Source organism: Amia ocellicauda, chromosome 9 (assembly GCF_036373705.1).
Source record: "Amia ocellicauda isolate fAmiCal2 chromosome 9, fAmiCal2.hap1, whole genome shotgun sequence".
Classification (NCBI taxonomy): domain Eukaryota; kingdom Metazoa; phylum Chordata; class Actinopteri; order Amiiformes; family Amiidae; genus Amia; species Amia ocellicauda.
Window position 1 is genome coordinate 14,970,278 of NC_089858.1, and position 21,322 is coordinate 14,991,599.

At 41.4% G+C, this 21,322-nt stretch overlaps 1 protein-coding gene across 2 annotated transcripts in view; it reads right to left on the reverse strand.

The window, feature by feature from the left end:
* Positions 1 to 3,078: 3,078 nt before the first annotated feature.
* The window catches only part of slc6a2 (solute carrier family 6 member 2), a 32,653-nt gene continuing 14,409 nt past the window's right edge, over positions 3,079 to 21,322 (reverse strand). For both annotated transcript variants that reach the window (XM_066713402.1, XM_066713401.1), the window contains exons 5-15: positions 13,017 to 13,155; positions 12,312 to 12,446; positions 11,775 to 11,878; positions 9,374 to 9,498; positions 9,145 to 9,257; positions 8,604 to 8,732; positions 7,979 to 8,078; positions 6,823 to 6,923; positions 5,512 to 5,679; positions 4,823 to 4,894; positions 3,079 to 4,482 (exon numbers count right to left, since the gene is read on the reverse strand). In XM_066713402.1, coding sequence (XP_066569499.1) covers positions 4,459 to 4,482; positions 4,823 to 4,894; positions 5,512 to 5,679; positions 6,823 to 6,923; positions 7,979 to 8,078; positions 8,604 to 8,732; positions 9,145 to 9,257; positions 9,374 to 9,498; positions 11,775 to 11,878; positions 12,312 to 12,446; positions 13,017 to 13,155 — 1,210 coding nt within the window. In that variant the 3' untranslated portion in view covers positions 3,079 to 4,458. The remainder of the gene's footprint in view (positions 4,483 to 4,822; positions 4,895 to 5,511; positions 5,680 to 6,822; positions 6,924 to 7,978; positions 8,079 to 8,603; positions 8,733 to 9,144; positions 9,258 to 9,373; positions 9,499 to 11,774; positions 11,879 to 12,311; positions 12,447 to 13,016; positions 13,156 to 21,322) is intronic.

Consider the following 21,322-nt stretch of genomic DNA (forward strand, 5'->3'; position numbering starts at 1 on the left):
TTCAAATGGAATTTATTAGATCCTTCTCTTTTACATTTAGTACGAGCCTCCTCTTCTGGGCTGGAAAGCAACCAATGGGATATTGTTCTGAGTGCATAGATTAAATGGTTTAAAATACACAATGAAGACAAATATGCCTAATTCAGTCCTTTCAAAGTGTTTAAGAGATGTTGTATTTCTCTGGGCTGGTACAATGTGCAGTGTGTTTGCAGGTCCAGTGTGTTGTTTGCCTCAGAGATGAAGTATACCTGACAGGACTTTCATGATTCATGCACATCTCTGGATTTCCTTAATTGCATTCTTAATGTCACCAAATACATCTTCTAATATGTAAATATATCTCCCATCTGTACAGATCTGCTCAGTTTTTTACATGAATGATCTTGTGCTTTGATTTACAACGGGAACTATCTGTGTTCTTGCTTCACACTTGATCATGGCTTGCCAGGCTCCTGCAGACTCTGCAAATCTCGACGGCCTGCTGCTGGAGTCGTTAATGTTTCGTAATCCCTGTGACAATGCAGGCCAGGGCTCCCAGCGTGTCTGATGGTTCAGCTCTCCAGACTGCAGCAGAGCAGGGAAGCACAGTGGGGGGAGCTGTGTCCCAGTGCATGCCGCACTCTGTTGTCATCAGCAAATTGCAGCCAGCAGTGTATGTGTTGGGGGGGGGCAGCAGTGTGTACAGAGCATGCAAACTGAGCATATCTAATAAAATAGAGTCCCGTTGTGGGAAACATGCTAATGTAGTATTAACCATAATCTACCTGTCTCCATTTCTCCACTCTCGAGGTGGTATGCCGCTATGGATGGGCTCACTACCCTACGTGATACACCTTATTCAATGGCTTTGCAGATCGCTCCTCATATTGTGCAGGTACACAGGCTCAGGAAGAAGTTAATTTTGGCTGTGGGCTGAAAAGCCTTCAGGAGCACCAGGCGTTATTTCCTCTTAGAAAGAGCCCCTGTAAGCATTATGCAAATTAAGGGTATGGAGAACACACCAATGAGATACAGGACCCACTGCATGTGCTGACTGTAAACAATTTAGCAAGACTTAATTAAGACTCTGCAGCTTTTTTTCCCATGAACGTTTATTCACTTTCCATGTTTCGATAGCTGATAAAATAGAACATATTATTTTCTTTATTTCTGGTGTGTGGTGGTTGGGTTGGGTCAAATTCCACAGGTGTTTTTATCTTTGAATTTAGAAACAAATGTTGAGTGATAAAATACAAATATTGACCACTCAGAGGTACTACCAAAGCTATCAAAGCACCACCATTCTTGAGACTTGTTTCTCCGTCTGACCCAAATCCTTCCTTTGTTGGGAAAACATTGATTTTCTGCAAAAGATAATAAACAAAAACATCCATACCTAACGCCTGTAAAAAACAGCCAAGCAAGAAAACAACAAAAATCAGTAATCAATAAATCAGTGTCCATAATCGATTTCTAGTATATGTAGAATAAACCCTTTATTGTAATACTGTGTTTATTTATTTATTTTATACATCATTTCCACCCATTTAACAAGACTTTGTACTGTACACAATATTCTGTAAACATAGTTCCATAACCTGGGAGACGATCTGCCCACAGTCGGGAGGAGTCTCCCTGTTTTACAGTGAAGTTCACACACATGACTCTTATTTACACCAAACACCATGATATAACAACAGACAATTACATTTAAAATAGACTTTACATTCACGTTGTGTTATAAACATTTTGATAAATACAAGATTATATATAACAAAAGAATATATATTTATACTGTATATATATTTATATAACACACATACATATTTGTAGTTTTTCTTTTCTAGAAGTGTGGCTTGCTTCCTACCTGTTAAGGTATTTTAACAAAAGAGCAGTTTCCTGTTTATTTTTGTTCATTTTGAATTTTAAAAAATCTTAATAAATTATGTATAAAAAAAACTAAAAACAAATAATGTGAAGTACAGCTGTGAATGGGGAAACATTTTGGCTAATCTCACTTTTTGGTTGTAGAATTCCTCTATTTTGTTCAGAATTTTAAAAAGCAATTTAAAGACATTTTTTGATAGATTCATAATTTATAAACATAGTTACATGTCTTTGATATAACAATCTTTCCAGACTGATAATAGGCATTTTCGAATCCCTATAAATAAAGACATACCTACAGTGTCTGTCAGCTACATTAACACACACACACTCTCACACACACATATACTCACACTCTCGCTCCACACATAGCCAGGAACACTTTGGAACACTTTGGTCTTTGGATGCAAAGAAAAAATACTAATTTTGACAAAGAGCGCACAGCCCTATAGTGTCCATTAAATAATACAATAACATCAAATCCAAAATGTAAAATCCATTTAGTTTTTTTGTATATTTATAAAGGCTAATTGTTTTAGTCAGGTGTTAACTGTATAATTTGCAACTGAATCCAAAGACATTTTACTTGCTTTTTAAACTCCACAGATTTGTAACCAGTGTTTAAGATCAGTCTCAATATAAAAAGGAAACAGTCAAAATGTCAGCTGCACACTATGTGACTCAGACTGGCAGACAAATCCTTCAACAGCCCTATTCTTCACCAATGTTTAAGTCAGAAAAGCGAATTACGAAGCACATTAACTTGTGTGTATCACTACAATAAATATCCCCTTTCAACAACACACAATCCCCTTCTTGGTGGCCTTTCATGGGATTTTAATCAGATGCAAATGCCGAAATGATTACTTGCTATGGAGAACACATTTGTTTAATTACTGCTTTCTTTATGCATATCCTTGCACAGACCTGACATGGGCCCATAACCCCAGGCAATGAATTGCACTGAAGAGTTGTGTTTACTAGAGTCTGAGGCAGTCACACTAGCACAAGGACCTAGTTTATCAGTTAGGTCGTAAAAGCATTTAGAAAAAAAAAATGTTTAAGTCACGTAGGGTAGACTCCAGAGTTCTTGGCTTGACTTTAGCTGCATTGCTTTATTTTATCACTGGACTGACAGGAAAAGCCGGCATCGTGGCCACATTAACCAGCAGTCAGGATTCAACTGTAGTGTGAATGGTATAAACCCCCCCCCCCCCCCCCCCCCGTGGACACAATTACGACATATCTGCTTCTGTGCTAAAGATGACTTTCAAGTTTTAAGTTTTTAAGTTTAGAGGACATAAAAAAAGTACGCAATACAAAGACAAAATTGCAACAGCAACTTGAGAGCAAGGGACATTGGCAGGCTTTTCAGAAACAGAGTCTTGGTTGATAAGGTACCAATGCAGCCTGCCTGCTGATTCAGATACACCCTTCAGCAAATCTTTACATACATACTGCTGTGCACAAGCAATGCCGGACAGACATTAGTCGCAGTATATTGATTCAGATCGGGGTACATTGTGACTCTTGCAAAACCGCCAGTTGGAAAGGTTCGACGGCACGCCAGGTCAAAGTGTGCTGAGCGAGACAGAGAAGGAAGAACAGAGACACACACACACACACACGCAAGCACCCACACACACAGACACTTGGAGATTGCGCAACCTGTATGGATCCTGAGTTTCACACACATGAGTGCAAAGTGTAACAAACACACTGGTGTTCGTGTGATGGATCACATCAACAAACCCATAACTAGGAAACAGTCAACAGGAAATTCCTGTCACTCCTATCCCCTCTCTCAAGCTGACAGCAAAACTGCACAGTCACAGCAAATCAGCAACAGCACCCACATTACACTGACAGACACAAGCTTTCTTTTCAGACATTCCTAAGACAATCATCTCAGACAAGGTGCTATGAAGTGTAACATGGACTTAATAGGCTTAAATGATGTTTCACAAAGAGGCAGTCTGTATTAATGGGAATGATAGTGTCGCTTTTCATTTAGATTTAAAGCTTTAAAGTGTATATCAGCATGAGTCAGGAAAGGAGAAAGAAAAAGAGAAATAATATAATAAATTGTGAGCCCTTTCTCAGGTTCATGTGTCTTTGTCTCTGTCAAAAGACCAGTTCTGTTTTTGTGTTGTTTAGGATTTTGATTTTTCCTGTGCAAAAAACATGTTATCTTTAAAAACATTTGAAATATAAATATGTAAAAAATAAAAGAAAGAAGAAGAAGAATAATGGGGTGCCCAGTACAGAGAGCTTCTGTCTCTTGTCAAGTGAGGTTTGAGAAATGTTTTCACATTGTGAAAGAAAACAAATCAAAGCCATGAAAACAATAAAATAAATTATATTAAAAAAAATATACAGAAAAACATTAAGCCGTTTTGGCAGTAAAAGAAAAAAGATCAGTCCAGATACCATGTCTAGCTGAAGACACAGAAGAAGAGAATGCTGCTTCACCCAGTAGAATCTCTTCAGGGTGGTCCATTCTCCACTGGGACCAAGAGTGAACTAAACATCAGCTGCACTGCCTTCCTCCAGGGTCTGACCATTTCACACTAATAAAGAGAGGTATGTGCATCATATGGCCACCCAATGATGGAGCTGAAAGAAACAAAACAAGAACATTGAACAACTGTGGTTTATTTTATATAATTTGTCATTTTTCTGCATGACTTAAGTTATTCTTTTCATACTGAAAAGGGTTGCTTATGCTTATATTAGAAAACAACCCACTGTCAAACCACATGAAAAGGTCTATTAAAGAGGCTGAAAAAAATATATAACCTAATTCTTTAAAATGTTGCCCAAACTTTTACTTACAAATCAAATTTAACAAAAATTTCTAAACTGTTCTGTTTAAAATGAATTAAGAAAAGTTTGAAGAGCTATATTAAGCATATAACTTTTCCAAGTACAGGCTTGTTGTTGTGACCGGACTCACCTTGAACTGCCGGATGTTTCCCTCAGCTACAAGATGATGTTCATGTTCAGGGGTAATGCAGTAGGCTATTCTCTGAAATGATACACATTGCCATTTTAAACCCACTGCCTGTACATAAAGTGTATGGCTTATTTTTTTTAAAGAAAGGCCAAACTAAAATTTTTATAAGTTTGCCAATACCTCTCCACAATGTTGATTTTAGTAACAGTTCCTGTAATTGACAACAACTCTGGAGATGATGAGTTGTACACTACAATGATAAAAGCACATTCCTTTCCCAGTGTGGGTACTCTTGGTGTTGTGCCTAAACTGCCATTTTTAAGTTAGATCAAAGGGAGAATACCAGTCATGGAAAACATGAGCTTTATAACAATTATTGTGTTTGTCATCTTAACAGCTAACAAGGTCTTTTGGAAGGAGGTAAATGCATGGCTCTTAATGAGACATACTGAAGCTGGAATTTCCAAATCGTTTAGATTCGTAATTTTGAGCACTGCATTTTTTTTCTAGCTTCATGAGATTTATTTTAGATTTTAAACTTTTGTAAGAAAAGCAATGAAACCACTTTTAAAAATTCTATATGAACAATGCAATCACACAACACACAGAAGTTGTGTCTTTTGCTTTTGCTACACTACCCTTTCAAAACACTGTGATGTGCGGGTGCCAGAAGCAGAGCATCACCTGACCTCTTTCATTGTTCCTTTCAAAGTAAAGCACTTGTAGATGGCGTAGATCGGGACGAAGAGCATTGATGACATTGCAATTCCCCATCCAACCAGGTTACACCAGGGAGGGAAGACGTAGTCCTCGTATTTCAAGTTAGGGCGTGTCACAATGCTGGCGATCACCACAAACTGAAAATAAAAGGAGCCTCAAGTTACACATAAATTTACCTTAGGTAAGCATACTTAGTTTAATGTAGTTATTGTACTACTCTGAGTGACTGCTTATGCCCTAGTAGCAAACTAATGGTTTCAAACAGTAAGAAGACAATTTGTCAGATTAGTTTTAGCTGATTGTCTAACAATCTCTGTACTAGTCTGTTCTTCATTTTGGAGGATCTAGTGCAGATAGGTTTGATAAGAGGATATTTTATTGGATGAGATAATCTAGACTTGACCTTGGCCACAAGGACATTTCAGCAATAAATGGGTACAATATGCATCACTCCCCAGTTCTTTCTTAATTGAATGTCAAGGGCTGCACACAGAGTTTGGCCAAGGCAAAGTGTACCCATGAAAATGCCAATGAAGCTAAATTCAAAGAGACACATGTTAGTTTGCTTTATGATTTATTTCTGATATTCACCAGCTGTGCATCCAGGGAGCTGCCAAAAGCACATTTATATTTCCTAAAGCTAGTGTGAAATGCTCAGATCCTCCAGCAAAGGCTAGGGAAAGATTTGTTTCAATTACAGAGTGCTCTCTTTCTATCTCTCTCTTCCTATTGTTCTCAGAGCCTTCCTTATGGAGAGCATACTTGTTTCTGCTTGGCTGACGACAAAATCAAAGAACAATAGAATAACAAAAGGGAGCTCAGAGGATGACTTGAGAATGTCGTAAAAGTCCCTGACAGAGAATGTGTTTTAAATGATGTCTTCAATTTAATATGAGATAACAAACAGTTATAAAACATATAATATATATATAAGACATTTAAATATGTACAAATAAACAAAAATTGGACAGAATACAAATTTATGGTTTCAAATGGTTTGAAATTGTTGGTTACATTATACAGTTGAAAATCAACTAATTTGTAGTAACATGCTAATTATACAATTTTTGTGGGAACTGGCTGATGTAGGCTTTGCAGTTTAGTGTACACGGAGCACGCCAAGCTCCACAACGCCAGAAGGGGGTGACTGTATCCAGCATGGACTGTGGTGGGATGGTGCAACAGACAGTGGCGGCATGTGAAGGGGGATACCCAGTGCCTGCTCAAGGGGGAGATACAGGAGATGGAAGGGCGAAAGAGGAGCAGAGTCCTCGGCTTACCAGCAGAAAAGCGGGGCTGACAAATTTCCAGCACAGCCTCCAGTACAGACCTGGCTTGAAGCCCATCATGCGCTCGATATCCTCACTGAATCGGTCCACGCCTGGGGACAAACAAACACAACCACCAGCAGGTCAGCAGAGAGAGGCCATCACACTGCCCAGCCAAGCCACACGGCAGGTTAAACCCTCTGTCAGAGTTGCAGTGCTGACCACATTATTGTCAGCATACTATTGTCTGCATAATTATACAGATGAGCTTATTGCTGCATTTACTATGAGTTAATGAAATGTAATTAAATGTAATGCAATTGAATTGTTAACTGTATCCACCATATTACACATCCACAAACATACACACACACACACACACACATATGTAAACATCACTCCTGCCCTCTCACACCACTTGGTCCAGATCATGTGACTCTACAGAAATGATGAGCTATTAACAGTGTAATCACAGGCATACTAAGGTCTGAAACTATACAAATAAACAGTACACTGTATGCCTGATTTAGACAGGGCAGCTGCCATCAGCCTTTGAGATAGAGCTTCAGGCTGGAGAGAGGAGCCTGTCAGGTGTTTCTGATTACTGACAGATACTCGATGCGGAGCATTCGTGAACTTGATAATGCCACCGTGATTAACACATAGACTGAGGGGACCTAATACAAGGAGTTGCTCAAGTCAAACAAACAAACAAACTAAAACAATACAATTTTAAATTAGTTCTATGGTTCTGTTCTGAGTGAGTGTCTGAGCAAGACGGTGCAGAAGTCAGGTATTCTGTGTTGTTTCAGAACATTTGCAGAAATGTCAGACAGGCCTGGCAGGCTGCAGTGGGGAGGCCAGGGGCCCGCTGGGCTGCTGAGGGCCAGGGCAGGGGCAGGGAGGTGCCAGACACACACACAGTCAGAGGCCTTTTCACATTAGCTAATGAACTCGGGAACTAGGAAGAACTAGATCAGTGCACAGTACAGGAAAAATAACTGACTGTGTCTGATTGTCCCTCAACAGAGGGCACTTAAAGCACTGCAGTCTTCAATTGGCAATAATCTGAAAACATAAAAAGAAGCCCTTCTGAAGCAGTTAAAAGTCACTGGGAGGAAAATAAATTAAAGAAAAGAAGAAAAACTGATTTCAAACATTGACTCACCGTAGAACCAGGACACCCCAATGGCCTCTATCAGAACTCCAAATAAAATTGACGTTCCAGCGGCGTACTGATCCAGTAGTGTCAGGACATAAACCCCACCCTACAGCAAGAAAATAATATTGAATAAAATAAGGACCTGGAAATGTTGTACCACTCATATCATCACCATCCATGAGAATGAATAGATTTCTTCATGAGATTTATCTGGCCAAAGCATACACTGTATCTCTTTTGCTCTTCCAACATTTCATGAGAAGTTCTTAACTACGAATACTTACTGTTTAAGGTAACCCCTAATCGTTATCTCAGAGTGGAAGCGCATTATAATGCCGCCTATACTTGGGACCCAGGAAGTGAATGTTGAAATAACTTCCTGGTCACTGTTTTTAGTCTGTGTCCCATCTTACAGTGTGATTTGTTTTTGGTTCTGAAATCCAGCTGCTACTTTGACAACACTTTTATTATTATCACCAATGGGAATACTTGCATCAGTCTAACAAACACTACACATTTTAAGGGCCTGGCTGAGAGGAATCACAGACATTACATGGCTGCTGTTGGGCAAGAGCCTTCACACTAACTGCACAGAGAAGAACGCAAACCATGAATTGTTTTAGCAACTTACATTTGTAATGCATAACAAGGCTACCAAAAAGGTGCCGAATGCTGTGATGAAAGTGAACAGCTTCCTGTTCTTCTTGAGGATTTTGAAGTCATCAGTGAGGCCGGTGATGACAGCTTCCATGCCGCCCATCTAATAAGAGAGGAGGAAAAGGTGAGAGAAGCAACAGTCAATAAGAGAGACCTGCCCAGCAGCGCCCCCTGAGGTCAAAGGAAGTCAATTCCATGACAAAAACAGTTTTACGATTTACTTTATTTTAAAGTAGGTATATAACTTCAAGTGTGACTTATTTTTTATTTTCTGTGGATTTAAAGACATGGCATGTTCCTTACAGGTGGCGATTGCATCTGAAATGTTGTTATATCAGTTTGTGGAGGAGCTTTCCAAACAATGTATAAAAACGCAAGAGCTGTTTCACTCATATTTATAGCTAAAAACTGGAACTCAATACACAATGAGGTTCTCAGGCTGTTGAGATTAAAGCAATACTTTATATAATTGTTCTCTTTTATTTTTAAACAAGACAAATTGTGCTTGTTCTTACAGAGCTGTCAATTCCGAGCGTCAACAGCATGATGAAGAAAATGATTGCCCAGTAGGTGGAACCGGGAAGCGTTGAAATGGCTTCTGGATAGATGATGAAGACTAGACCTGCCCCTGAATTCAAACAGAGAGAAAGGAACATGGAGTGACTGTCTGCAATCTCAGCTGCGATATTTGTAATGATAATCCCAGTGCAGCCTCCCCAGGAGCAGAGACAGGCAGTACTGTACCGTCAGTGGCGACGTCCTCGATCTTCACCTTGTGCTTTTGGGCCATGTAGCCGAGGACAGAGAAGATGGCGAACCCTGAGAAGAAGCTGGTGATGCAGTTGATTGTGCTGGTGAGGAGGGCATCCCTGCACAGAGAGACAGGACAGATCCTAAGTCACCCCACCTGTCTTCCCCCACCACCCACACACCCTGGCAGGAAAACCCCTTAACCCAGTTTCCTCATCAATCTTGTCCATCACCTCACCCTGACGAAACAGCCTGTCACTTCCTCCATATTAAACACCCGGCCCCCAATCTACTGACAAGACAGCCAGCCACCCCTGTTACTGCACAGCAAACAGAAAGCCTCTGACCCTGGCTGCCCTTCCCCTGGAGGAACCCCGAGGCCAGTGAGAGGATTGCAAAGGCAGAGTGTTAATAATCAGCAACAGCCACAGTATTATTCCTATGCTGTAATGAGCTGCATGCTTGGATCAATCTCAGCAAGAATTACATTTCAATAACTTTCAACTTAAGGATTGCTAATGCCAAATAAGCCGTAATGCACAGCAGCCTTCCAGTTCGCATTACTGGTGTCAAACATCCTGTGCAGAAGCTCTTATTACCAGTCCCAGAGAAAGATAGATCATTTAATAGTTTTTGCAAAGCTACGAGCTATATATACATATATATATATATATATATATACACACATATATATATATATATATATATATATATATATACACACCGATCAGCCATAACATTATGACCACCTGCCTAATATTGTGTAGGTCCCCCTTTTGCCGCAAAACAGCCCTGATTCGTCAAGGCATGGACTCCACTAGACCTCTGAAGGTGTGCTGTGGTATCTGGCACCAAGACGTTAGCAGCAGATCCTTTAAGTCCTGTAAGTTGAGAGGTGGGGCCTCCATGGATCGGACTTGTTTGTCCAGCACATCCCACAGATGCTCGATTGGATTGAGATCTGGGCAATTTGGAGGCCAAGTCAACACCTTGAACTCATGATTCATCAGACCAGGCCACCTTCTTCCACTGCTCCGTGGTACAGTTCTGATGCTCACGTGCCCATTGTAGGCGCTTTCTGCAGTGGACAGGGGTCAGCATGGGCCTTGGACCACTTTTGATAGGTACTGACCACTGCATACCGGGAACACCCCACAAGAACTGCAGTTTTGGAGATGATCTGACCCAGTCGTCTAGCCATCACAATTTGGCCCTTGTCAAAGTCGCTCAGATCCTTACGCTTGCCCATTTTTCCTGCTTCTAACATATCAACTTTGAGGACAAAATGTTCACTTGCTGCCTAATATATCCCACACACTGACAAGTGCCATGATAACGAGATTATCAGTGTTATTCACTTCACCTGTCAGTGGTCATAATGTTATGGCTGATCGGTGTATATGTGAGTGTGTGTGTGTATGTGTGTGTGTGTGTGTGTGTGTGTGTGTGTGTGTGTGTGTGTGTGTGTGTTTCATGTAAAGATTTCCCAGACTACTGAGTTGTAGTGGTATTCTATCAGAGTAACGCTATTGTGATGCTGTTTTTGTTTAATCCTTCCTGTTGCTCTGCGCACTGGGAGGGCGTCTCTCTGCTGTCAGCCCTGCTCTCCATCACTGAGGCCACAGCGGCCCCTTCACATTGCATTACTGCACCAGACCCTTGGCATTCTCTTAAACTCAGTCAGCTGGAAGAAGAAAAAAAAAAAAAAGACAGCAGGTTTCAGCTGTCCCTGATGTGCCTGTTCAAATATTTCTCTGTCTCACACATCATCTGCAGAGGAGACAGGGTGAAGGGATTCATGCTGGTTTAGGGCCCACTTTATTTAAATCAGCAGGAGCCACTTATGACTCACTGGTCCGATTGTTCAGCTCTGGATATTAGCTTTCATTTTAAGTTCCAATCTTGAGGTCAACAGGCGGCAGAGGGGGTCAGGTTTCTGGCCAGGCACTGTTTCGTGTTAAAATAAAAAAGTAATGCTTTATTGGTGCATGAGGTGACTACACCAGGGCAATGCAAAATAATACAAACAGATTTTATAACAGCTAATCCAAACCCTCACCCTTGTGTTGGTCTTATCTGGACAGGATCATTCTGCAGCACTCCAGTAATTATACAGCAGGGCCCGGCTTGTCTTAGGAGGCCTAACAGAATTACCTGCTCCTCGGCTTAAAATCTTAGAGCAACCTGTTAGCGCTGATAAGGGCCAATAAGTGACAGAAACATGATTGAGATTTCTTGGGAGTCAGATTCCTGGAAAGAGGACAGGAAGGAGCAGGAAAGCAATGTCTGGTGACAAGAGGCAGCAATACTGGCTGTGCTTCATTTCATTAGGCAGTCTCTGGGAGCTACACTATAGATCCACATCACTAAGTGGAAATCTGAAAAGCGTTCTTACCTATAGCAGTTATTGTCAAATTTATTGTAGCTGGCGAAGGCAATCAAAACCCCAAATCCTGCTCCAAGCGAATAAAATATCTGAGTGGCTGCATCGATCCATACCTAAACAAACAGCGACAGGACAATTAAAAACATATATTGTTGATAATTCATTTCATAAGCAGAGACATAGTATTGCACAGACAATGACATGTATGACACAGATTACTTTCATATGTAATTGTAACGTGGCATTAATTGTTTTAAGTGCCATGCTAAGAGGCTTGTGCATAAAACTCCTCCACTACAGTTATACCTTTTTACCATTTACTGCCCTGTAATTGACAAGTGGAAAAAACATTTTTCTTCATAAGCTAGGTTGGATGATTTGAAAATAATAAAACACTGATCTTGAAAATGTGTTTAAAAGTAAATTAAATAAATAAAAATAAAACAAGACAGACTTAACAGATAAGTGCCTACACTGCACAGCTTAAAAAGGAATGACTTTTGATTGATGGTGTGAGAACGGCTGCGGTGACCGGCGATCTCTCACCGTGGCATCCTTGAGATATTTGAAGTCGATGTGGAGGTAAGCCCTGATGCCGTCCATGGCGCCAGGCAGGGTAATGCCCCGGATCAGCAGCACAAAAAGCATAATGTAGGGCATGGTGGCAGTGATATAGACCACCTACACAGAGACAAGGTGTGTTAAGACCAGGCACAGACCCACCAGCCTCCTGACACACCCCAGTCCAGTTGTGCTTTTCAGGTGTACAACTATGTGTGCTTTGAAAGAGCAGGACAATTAGAGGGGTTCTGTAGTCTTAGTGGGAAAATAAATATGTGCTGCTAATGAAGAGTATTCCTTCGGGCTGACATTAGTGACCGGTTTGGGTGAACTGTTGGTGTGAACAATATTAAACCGGTCTGGGAAAAGAGGTTAAGCAGGAGTCTGTCTGGGATCCCTCAGTACACCACTGCTCCCTCCCCTGCGAGCAGCATAGCTGTATACAGGAGTGTGCAGGTGTACGTGTGTGTGTTCAGGTGTGCATGCAGGCAGATGTACAGATGAGTTTGTGTGTGCAGGAGTGCGTGTGTGTGAGTGTGTGCGTGAGCGAGTGTGTGCGTGTGTGTGTATGTGTGTGCGTGTGAGTGTGTGAGCATGTGTGTGTGTGCAGGAGTGTGTGAGTGATTGTGTGAGCGAATGTATGCGTGTGCATGTGTGTGTGTGCGTGTGTGTGACCAGACTCTGCCTCACCTTGCCCGATGTCTTGACACCCTTCCACAGACTGAAATACAGGATGAAGACCACCACCACCAGGCACAGGGTGAGCTTCCAGTGCGGCAGGCCCAGGTCGTGGATGCCTTGGCTCTCATGGAGATTCAGCACACCGCGTCTGGTGGGGATGGGGGGGGACACCACAGGGCCACATTATACACCTGACAGCACCTGCTTCGCTGTCCTTTTATGCTCCAAAGCTCTGAAATGCAGTTCCTCCTGACACCAGAGAATCTGCCTGTTTCAGTGTTTTTAAATCTCCATCATAAAAATTACTTTTTTAAGCTGACATTTGTAATGTGTTATATGCCTGTTTGTTTGTGTGTGTGTGTGTATGTTTTCATTCTGTCTAATGTCGGGGAATGAAAAAGCCATCCCTGTGACTGTGGTTTTAGCATCCTCAGGGCCACACAGCACACAGACGGCTCCGCTCTGGTGTCCTGTGACAGGTTGAGTTTTCTCTCGCCTGTTCTCTGCTGTCAGTGTGGTTACCTCGGCCTTCTGCTTCTGTCAGCTGCTTTTTAGCCCACATAGCTGCCTTGGGAGAAGGTGTCAGCCACATAACTACATGAATAAGTAAAAGGTCAAGACCTAAGGCACATAATAAGACATGTACTTGCTGATTTAACAGGCTACTTGTAACTGATAGCCTACATTATAATACAAAGGAAAGATTAAAGCGGTTTTTTTGTTCATAACATTGAGATCATGTTTATGGACATGGTGAGGAAAAAATAAATAAGTAAACAACAAACAAACAACAAAACCAACAACAATAAACAGCAGATATGTAGACCCCTTAAAAGGTCTGGTCCAACCCATAAGAACTGCTGGAAATTGTTCTGTCTTTAAACCTTCAGCTTCCTTTCATCTCTGCACAGACTGTGCTGCTCCCTGTACGAGAAATGCTAAATGGTAGTCTCAGAGGAGAAAGGCCCAGTAATAGGCCATGAAAAGATCTGCTTATTAAAGTTTCCAGTGGTTCACTCCAGGGGTAATTGTGGGGAACAACAGATAATGAAACAGAAAACTGCTATAAATAAATAAGATGAAAGTCATATAGGGAGATTTATAGCGTGCTTTGAAAGTATCTACCCAGATCCCGTAAGAAACAGCAGCTTTGCTCAGTAGAAATAGTCCACCCAGCCTGACCCAGCTGAACCCCTGACGGCCACCCTGCAGAATACACTGGCACCAACATATTTAAGTTAATTACCAAGATTGTAAGAGTTAACGAGAGGTTCAATGGTTCCAATGTGATTTCTACAGAGGGCAAGTAAAAGCAGAAATGGCCACAGGTATGAGTAAATAATAGCATTTATCTCCATTCATTTAATATTTTGTTTCCGTGTCTGCAGATTCCTAGAAACACTGACATTATCCAGGTAGTTTCCTAAAGTAGGGACTGTTTGTGCTAGACTGACAGCAGTGCCTTGGCCACTAAAACGTGAACCAGTCCAGCTCTGAGGGATCATCACAGAGAAACTGGAATCTCCATCAGTTGCACTTAAGCTGTAATGTTATGAAGAAAGGAGAAAAAAAGGTTTTCCCCAAAAAAAGACAATTTATGTGTCAGTACAGCCAGATCGTGCTGAAACAATGTGGAAAGTCTAGCCAAGGAGATGTCCATCTGTCCATTATTTTCAATAACCGCTTTATCCAGTACAGGGTCACAGTGAGCCGGAGCCTAGCCCAGTGGACACAGGGCACATGGCTGGGGAAGCCCTGGATGGGACACCAGTATGTCACAAGGCAGCACTAACACACACACACACACAAACACACACAAGAACATAAGAACATAAAAAAATTAGAAAGTTTACAAACGAGAGGAGGCCATTCAACCCATCGTGCTCGTTTGTTGTCCATTAATAACTAACTGATCCAAGGATCCTATCCAGTCTATCCAAACTGGGGAGTTTGTTCCAGATTGTGACCTGGAATAAGTCTGGTTGCTCTCCTCTGAACTGCCTCTAGAGCAGCGATATCTTTCTTGAAGTGTGGAGCCCAGAACTGCACACAGTATCCAGATGAGCTCTAACTAGCGCATTGTACAGTCTGAACATCACTGCCCTTGTTCTCAATTCTACACTTTTGACAATATACCCTAACAGTCTGTTTGCCTTTTTTATTGCTTCCCCACATTGTTTGGATGGAGAAAGTGAGGAGTCCACGTAGACTCCTAGATCTCTCTCATTCATTACTTCATCTAGTTCTATTCCTCCCATAGTGTAATTATAGTGGACATTTTTGTTACCTGCATGTAATACCTTGCACGTGTCCACATTGAATTTCATCTGCCAGGTGTCGGCCCACAACTGAATATTATCCAAGTCCCTTTGAATAACCTGTGCTGCCGAGATTATATCTGCTGAGGCACCTATTTTAGTATCATCTGCAAATTTGACAAGTTTGCTAACTATCCCAGAGTATCCAGAGCAAAGGCCCTAGTACTGATCCCTGTGGAACTCCACTAACAACCTCACTCCAGTTAGAAGCGACTCCTCTAATCGACACCCTCTGTTTCCTGTACATCAACCAGTTCATAATCCATCTACTTACATTACCCTGAATGCCTACAGCTTCCAATTTGAGGACCAGTCTTTGGTGTGGAACCCTATCAAAAGCTTTTTGAAAATATAAGTATATCATATCATATGCTTTCATGTGATCTACAGCTGCAGTTGCATTTTCAAAAAAATTGAATAAATTAGTAAGACATGATCTGTCTTGTCTGTTGACTATCTCCAAGAATATGGTTTTCATTAAGATGCTCCTCTATTTTCTGTCTAATCATTTTTTCCAACATTTTACAGGTGATGCAGGTGAGACTGATTGGTCTGTAATTTCCTGGCTCAGTTTTGTCCCCTTTCTTGTGGATTGGTATGACATTTGCTGTCTTCCAGTCAGTTGGCACATCCCCTGTTCTAAGTGTCTTTTGGAATATTTAAGTTAGCGGCCTATAAATAATTTCCCTAATTTCTTTAAGTACTGTTGGAAATATACCATCTGGCCCAGGTGATTTGTTTGTTTTTAATTCTGCTAGTCCCTTTAGTACCTCCTCCTCATTTATCCTGATCTCTCTTAGGGTTTGACTAGACTGGTTGCGCTATACAACATTTTATTTCTCTTGATATTTTTTTGCATACTTCTACTAAACCATTTTGGCCAATATTTCTTGGTTCTCAATTTTCGTAGTTTTGGTATAAATTTCTCCTGAGCCTCAAGTAGTATATTCTTAAAATATAACCATCCGTTTTCAAATGAATCTGTATCCAGTGTGCTCTAGTCTAAGTGCCGCCTCATATCTTCAAGGTTTGATTTCTAAAATTGTAAACAATTGTTTTAGACTTGGTCCTTGTTTTTTGAAAGAATGCCTCAAAGCTAACAATATTGTGATCAGTTTGCCATTGGTTCTCTAACTAGTGTCCCTCTGACTCTGTCTTGGTCATTTGAAAAGATCAAGTCAATTTCAGAGAAAACTACTGTGGAGGTTCTGCTCTTTAGTTTTTTTCCTAACTCTTTAAATTTGTCTTGCAGAACCTCTGCATTGTTCCAATGTGGACCATGACCAGTGGATTCCCCCCGGCTTTGGCCAGTAGCCCGTCTACTAGTTTAGGGAGATCTGCACACCTGAGCACCAGGCAGGCAAGATACCATGCGGGTCTCCTTATCACTAGAACACACTGTGTGATCTACACCTCTAAGAATGAGTGGGCACCATGGTGCTCTGGTACTCAACTGCCCTCCCATCCCTCTCTGAACTGTCACTGTCCAACTCGGTGTCCAGCAGTTGGAACCTGTTGGGCATTTCTAGCTCATGGGATGTCTCTAAGGGTTGTGTGTGCCCTTTTCTGTGGTTACGACCTACTGTAACCCAGCAGTTCTCTACACTATCCTACTCTCCTAGTTTTGGTGTGCACACCATCTCTCTCATGGGCTGACTGACTAATTCTTACACACACACACTACAGGGCAATGTAGAGTAGATAATCAATCTAAGCAGAACGTCTTTGGTCTGTGGGAAGTAACTGAACACCAAAGAAACAATAACACACTCAATGAAAACCACTCAAACATTTGCACTGACTGTGGACTTATGGTTAGGAAATGCACTGATTTAATGCTGAGGATTTACAGTCCTGTGTCTGTAAACGGAATACAATGGCAGATTTTATTTTCTTCCAAAAACTAATATGAAAAGCATGATGAAGAACTGTGAATCACACACAATAACCACTGATAGATTCCCCTACAGGAGTGAAAAAGGTCTGATTAATCTTCTTGTTTATCACATTAGACTCAGCCCCAAGCACAGACCTTTGCCCTGCCAGAGAGTTAAATGTGTTTCTGTGTTCATGCCAAAAAGATTCTGTGATGTAAATTCCATTGAAAACCCCAGTCTGGCTGCTTCTGTTCTCCTTTGTCCTCCCTAGTGTCCCCTGCGGCGAGTGTCAGAGTCCCACCCTGATTGTGGACAGAGCCAAACACACAGACGTCTCGAATTTACAAGGTAATTGGAACTTGAAGAACAAACCCGTCCTTTCTCTGCTTTTTATTAGACTTAATGCATTTCGTACGTGACTAAGAGCTACACATAGCTGAGGAGTTCTCTCTTGCGCCATGACGGTGCTGCTCAGTGTGGACAGTGTTAGATCTGGCCCATATTCACCGTCCAGTGGCTGCTATACTGACTCTGGAATAACTCTGTCAGGGCAAGCTGGGACTCTTGACAGAGACACAAAGAAGGTGCACCAAAGGTCCTACCAAAGTGTTAACACACAGCAATTGAATAAAATCAGTTGCAAACCCTACACAGATAGATGGGGAGGGGTTGTCCTGCTCATTCTGTTTCACCCACTGGCTACAGTGCCCACTGCAGTGTCTTCACATGCCAGTGCCCCTCAGTACCACTGCTATAGTGCTCCAGGCAGGAGGGGCTGCACTATAACTTAACTAAACTCAGCTCGCACTCATCAGTAATGTAATGGTGCTGGAGTCCTTGGCGTCTGGGAGTGTTTTCAAGCTCCTCATGTTCCTCCCTGACGTACATCCGCTCCTCTGAGCCCCAGCAGCTCTAATCTCACCCACCCCCCAGATCGGAAAAACTGAGACACACAACGGGGAATGTGCATGCTTAATCCAGACCCAACTCTACTGTCCTGTATAATGACATTTTTATATATATACACAGTGCCTTATAAAAGTATTCAGACCCGTTCCTATGGTGTCCCATTTTGTGAAATTACTAAATGATGCATACACATTTTTTTTAGAGTAAAATAAGTTACAGTAAATATCAGCAAAAACTAAAGAGAAAGAAAATAAATATGTTGATTGCATGAGTATTCAGACCCCTCTCCCTTTGGCAGAAATTACATCTGCAAGTCTTTTTGGGTACATTTCTATCAACTTTGCATACTGGCTTGGTGCAATTTATGCCCGTTCTTCTTGGCAGATTTGCTCAAGCTCTTTCAAGATGCTAGGATATCGCTTCAGGACAGCAGTTTTCAAGTCTTTCCACAGATTTTCAATAAGATTCACATCAGGACATTCACTTTCTTATTCTCTTATTCTTAAGCCACACCAGCGTAGCTTTGGCCTTGTGCATTGGATAACTGTCCTGCTGAGAGGTGATTTTTTCTTTAGCAGACTGAAACAGGTTTTCCTCTAGTATTTGCCTATACTTTGCTGCCTCAATCTTTCCTTCAACCCTAGCAAACTTTCCAGACCCTATGGGGAGAAGTATCCCCATAGCATGATGCTGCCACCACCAGGCTTGACTGTAGGGATGGTGCTGACTGGGATATGTGCTATGTTTGGTCTACGGCAAACACTAAGGCTTGGGATTTAGACCAAAACTTTCCAATTTGGTCTTGTCATTTGTACATGATCACTCAGGTGCTTTGTTGCAAACTCCAGGCTTTGAGATGGCTTATTTTTACTATATTTTTGTAAAAGCTGCCTTCTTACCACAATGCCATACAATGCACCTTCCATTTCTTGATGATTGAGTAGACTATGCTAACAGGGATATTATTTTTTGTATCCTTCTCCTGACCTGTGCTTTTCAATGAGTTTATCACTGACTTGCTTTTCCATTTTAATTTCATATTAATTATCTATGCAATTCTTTCTTTTTGTTTCTGCTTAGAAAGTATGGAGTATATATAACACATATTAATTCCTACTTCAAACTGTCATGAATGCAAGCTTTAAAGTAACCAAATGTGAAAACAGGGAGAGGGTCTCAATACTTTTGTAAGGCACTGTATATAAATATATATGAGTGCTGTAAAACTCTAACTAAGGGATCTGAAATGATCATTTTTGAAGTCTAGAGATCAAGTGCTTGGGTACAACTCCGAGGTTTTGCTTACCTAGCCTCCCTACTAAGCTCACCCCCACGCAGGATGTATTGCCCAACTGTAATGCATTGCCTAAGGCAAGCCAAGGTGTTGTTAGTTAGTAAAGCATATAAAAGAACCCACATCCTCTAAATTACAAAATGCCATTAATCACAAATTCAGTAATGAGATATATCTTTGTTTTCTAAACCAGGAGACTTTCAGACTTGGCACAGGTTCAGCATGCAATACAATTACACACATTCTAGGTATCCAATGATTGTGAACGCTTTTGGTTTGTTAAAAAATATACTAGGTGAATAACACCAATATCTTAGCTTAAAGGAAATAAATAACAACATATAATAAGCAACTGGCTCTTATTTCTTACTCAATATTACAAACAAACAAACATACATACAAAAACACAAGGGCAGTATGTTTGTATGGCAAATCTTCCTTGTAAGGCACGCACTGGTGTATTTACTTAAAATCCTTACAGCAGTCAAGCATGTAAATCGCAGTTTGGTGATGTAATTCGATTGAATACACTGATAGTCACCAGATCAAAGACTGTTATTTTTGTCCATTATTCTGGTCAATCAATGGGCATCTCAGTGTGAGTGGCACCTGCTTATCGCTGTCTGCTGCCCCCCCCAGCAAGGCACATGTGCCCTTACAAAGCCCCGTAATAACACTGTGGCCCTCATGAATATGTAATTGTCTTGTTTACTATGGTGTGATTACAGGGCCGCTCCAGAGTTTAAAAAAATAACAACTGGGGATCAATGAAAGAAATAATGAGCCCCCTTCCATAGACATCCTGGGAGGAAATGAATGCTTACCACATCCTTTCACAGTATGAAGATAGCCAAGGAAATTACAGATCAAAGTCCTATTGTGTGTAGACCAGCACACGCTACAGAGAACCTGGGGTCACGGCTCAGACAGGACAGAAATGCTTTGTATAGAAAGTGCAAGTGGGGAAACAGCTGGATTAGACGCCTTCTGCAGCTCCACAGGTCCAGGGCTAGTTACTGGGTTTCCTGTGGGAAATATCTGTGCTTTTTGAACCACTGTAATGGATTTGAAAATGCATTCATGAGTCTCAAGAAAGCATGTTTGTATTTTAGGTTTAATTCATGGATTGTAGAGTAGTGGTGGCATGTTTACAAAATGTATGGGGGGGAGGTTAATTTAACTTCAAGGAAAATCAATAGTTCCCTGTTTGCCGCACCTACAACGACAGTGATTCTAGATTCTGCAGCTTTTTGATACATGGATCTTTTGTATTAAATTGTGTTTAACAAGAAAGCACTTTTTATAAGGTTTTAATGTCGAAGCAGAAGAGACAGTGTAGGTGAAGTTTGCATGTTAAACATCTGCAGGCAGATTTCTGCTCAGTATTAAATATCAGCGTGTTGCAGGTGGGCAGCAAACCCCTTTGGTATTTGCAAACCCCTCTGGAGGGAAAACCTCCCTGAGTCTCATCTGGAAGCCTGAGCAGCCATTTGCTCAGGAGTCCTGGCAATCCCTCAGCACACTGCACTATCAAACTGAAAACTCAGGCGTGTACACAGTCATAAATCCCAGTCTAAGCAAAAGAAAGTTCACATTCTGAATATAACACATCCCTCTCAAATATTTAAGGCTCAGGTTCGCAAGAGCTATTGCAAAAAAAAAAAGCTTGACTCCAGAAAAGGTCTCCTTCACAAAGAGTGGAGCTCGTTAAAATAAAAAAATAAATCACATTCCTCCCATATCACGGGACTTGCCTGGCTGGTCCTCAGCTCAGCGACAGGTATCTCCAAAACTCATCACAGGTTATCTGGAACTGTGTCTCTGCTTTGCCTGCAACCCCGGAGGTGCTGGGGGATTACAGGTACCAACTGAGGCATTGCCTGGCAATACGTGGCCTGCTTCTAAACCAGGAGTCCT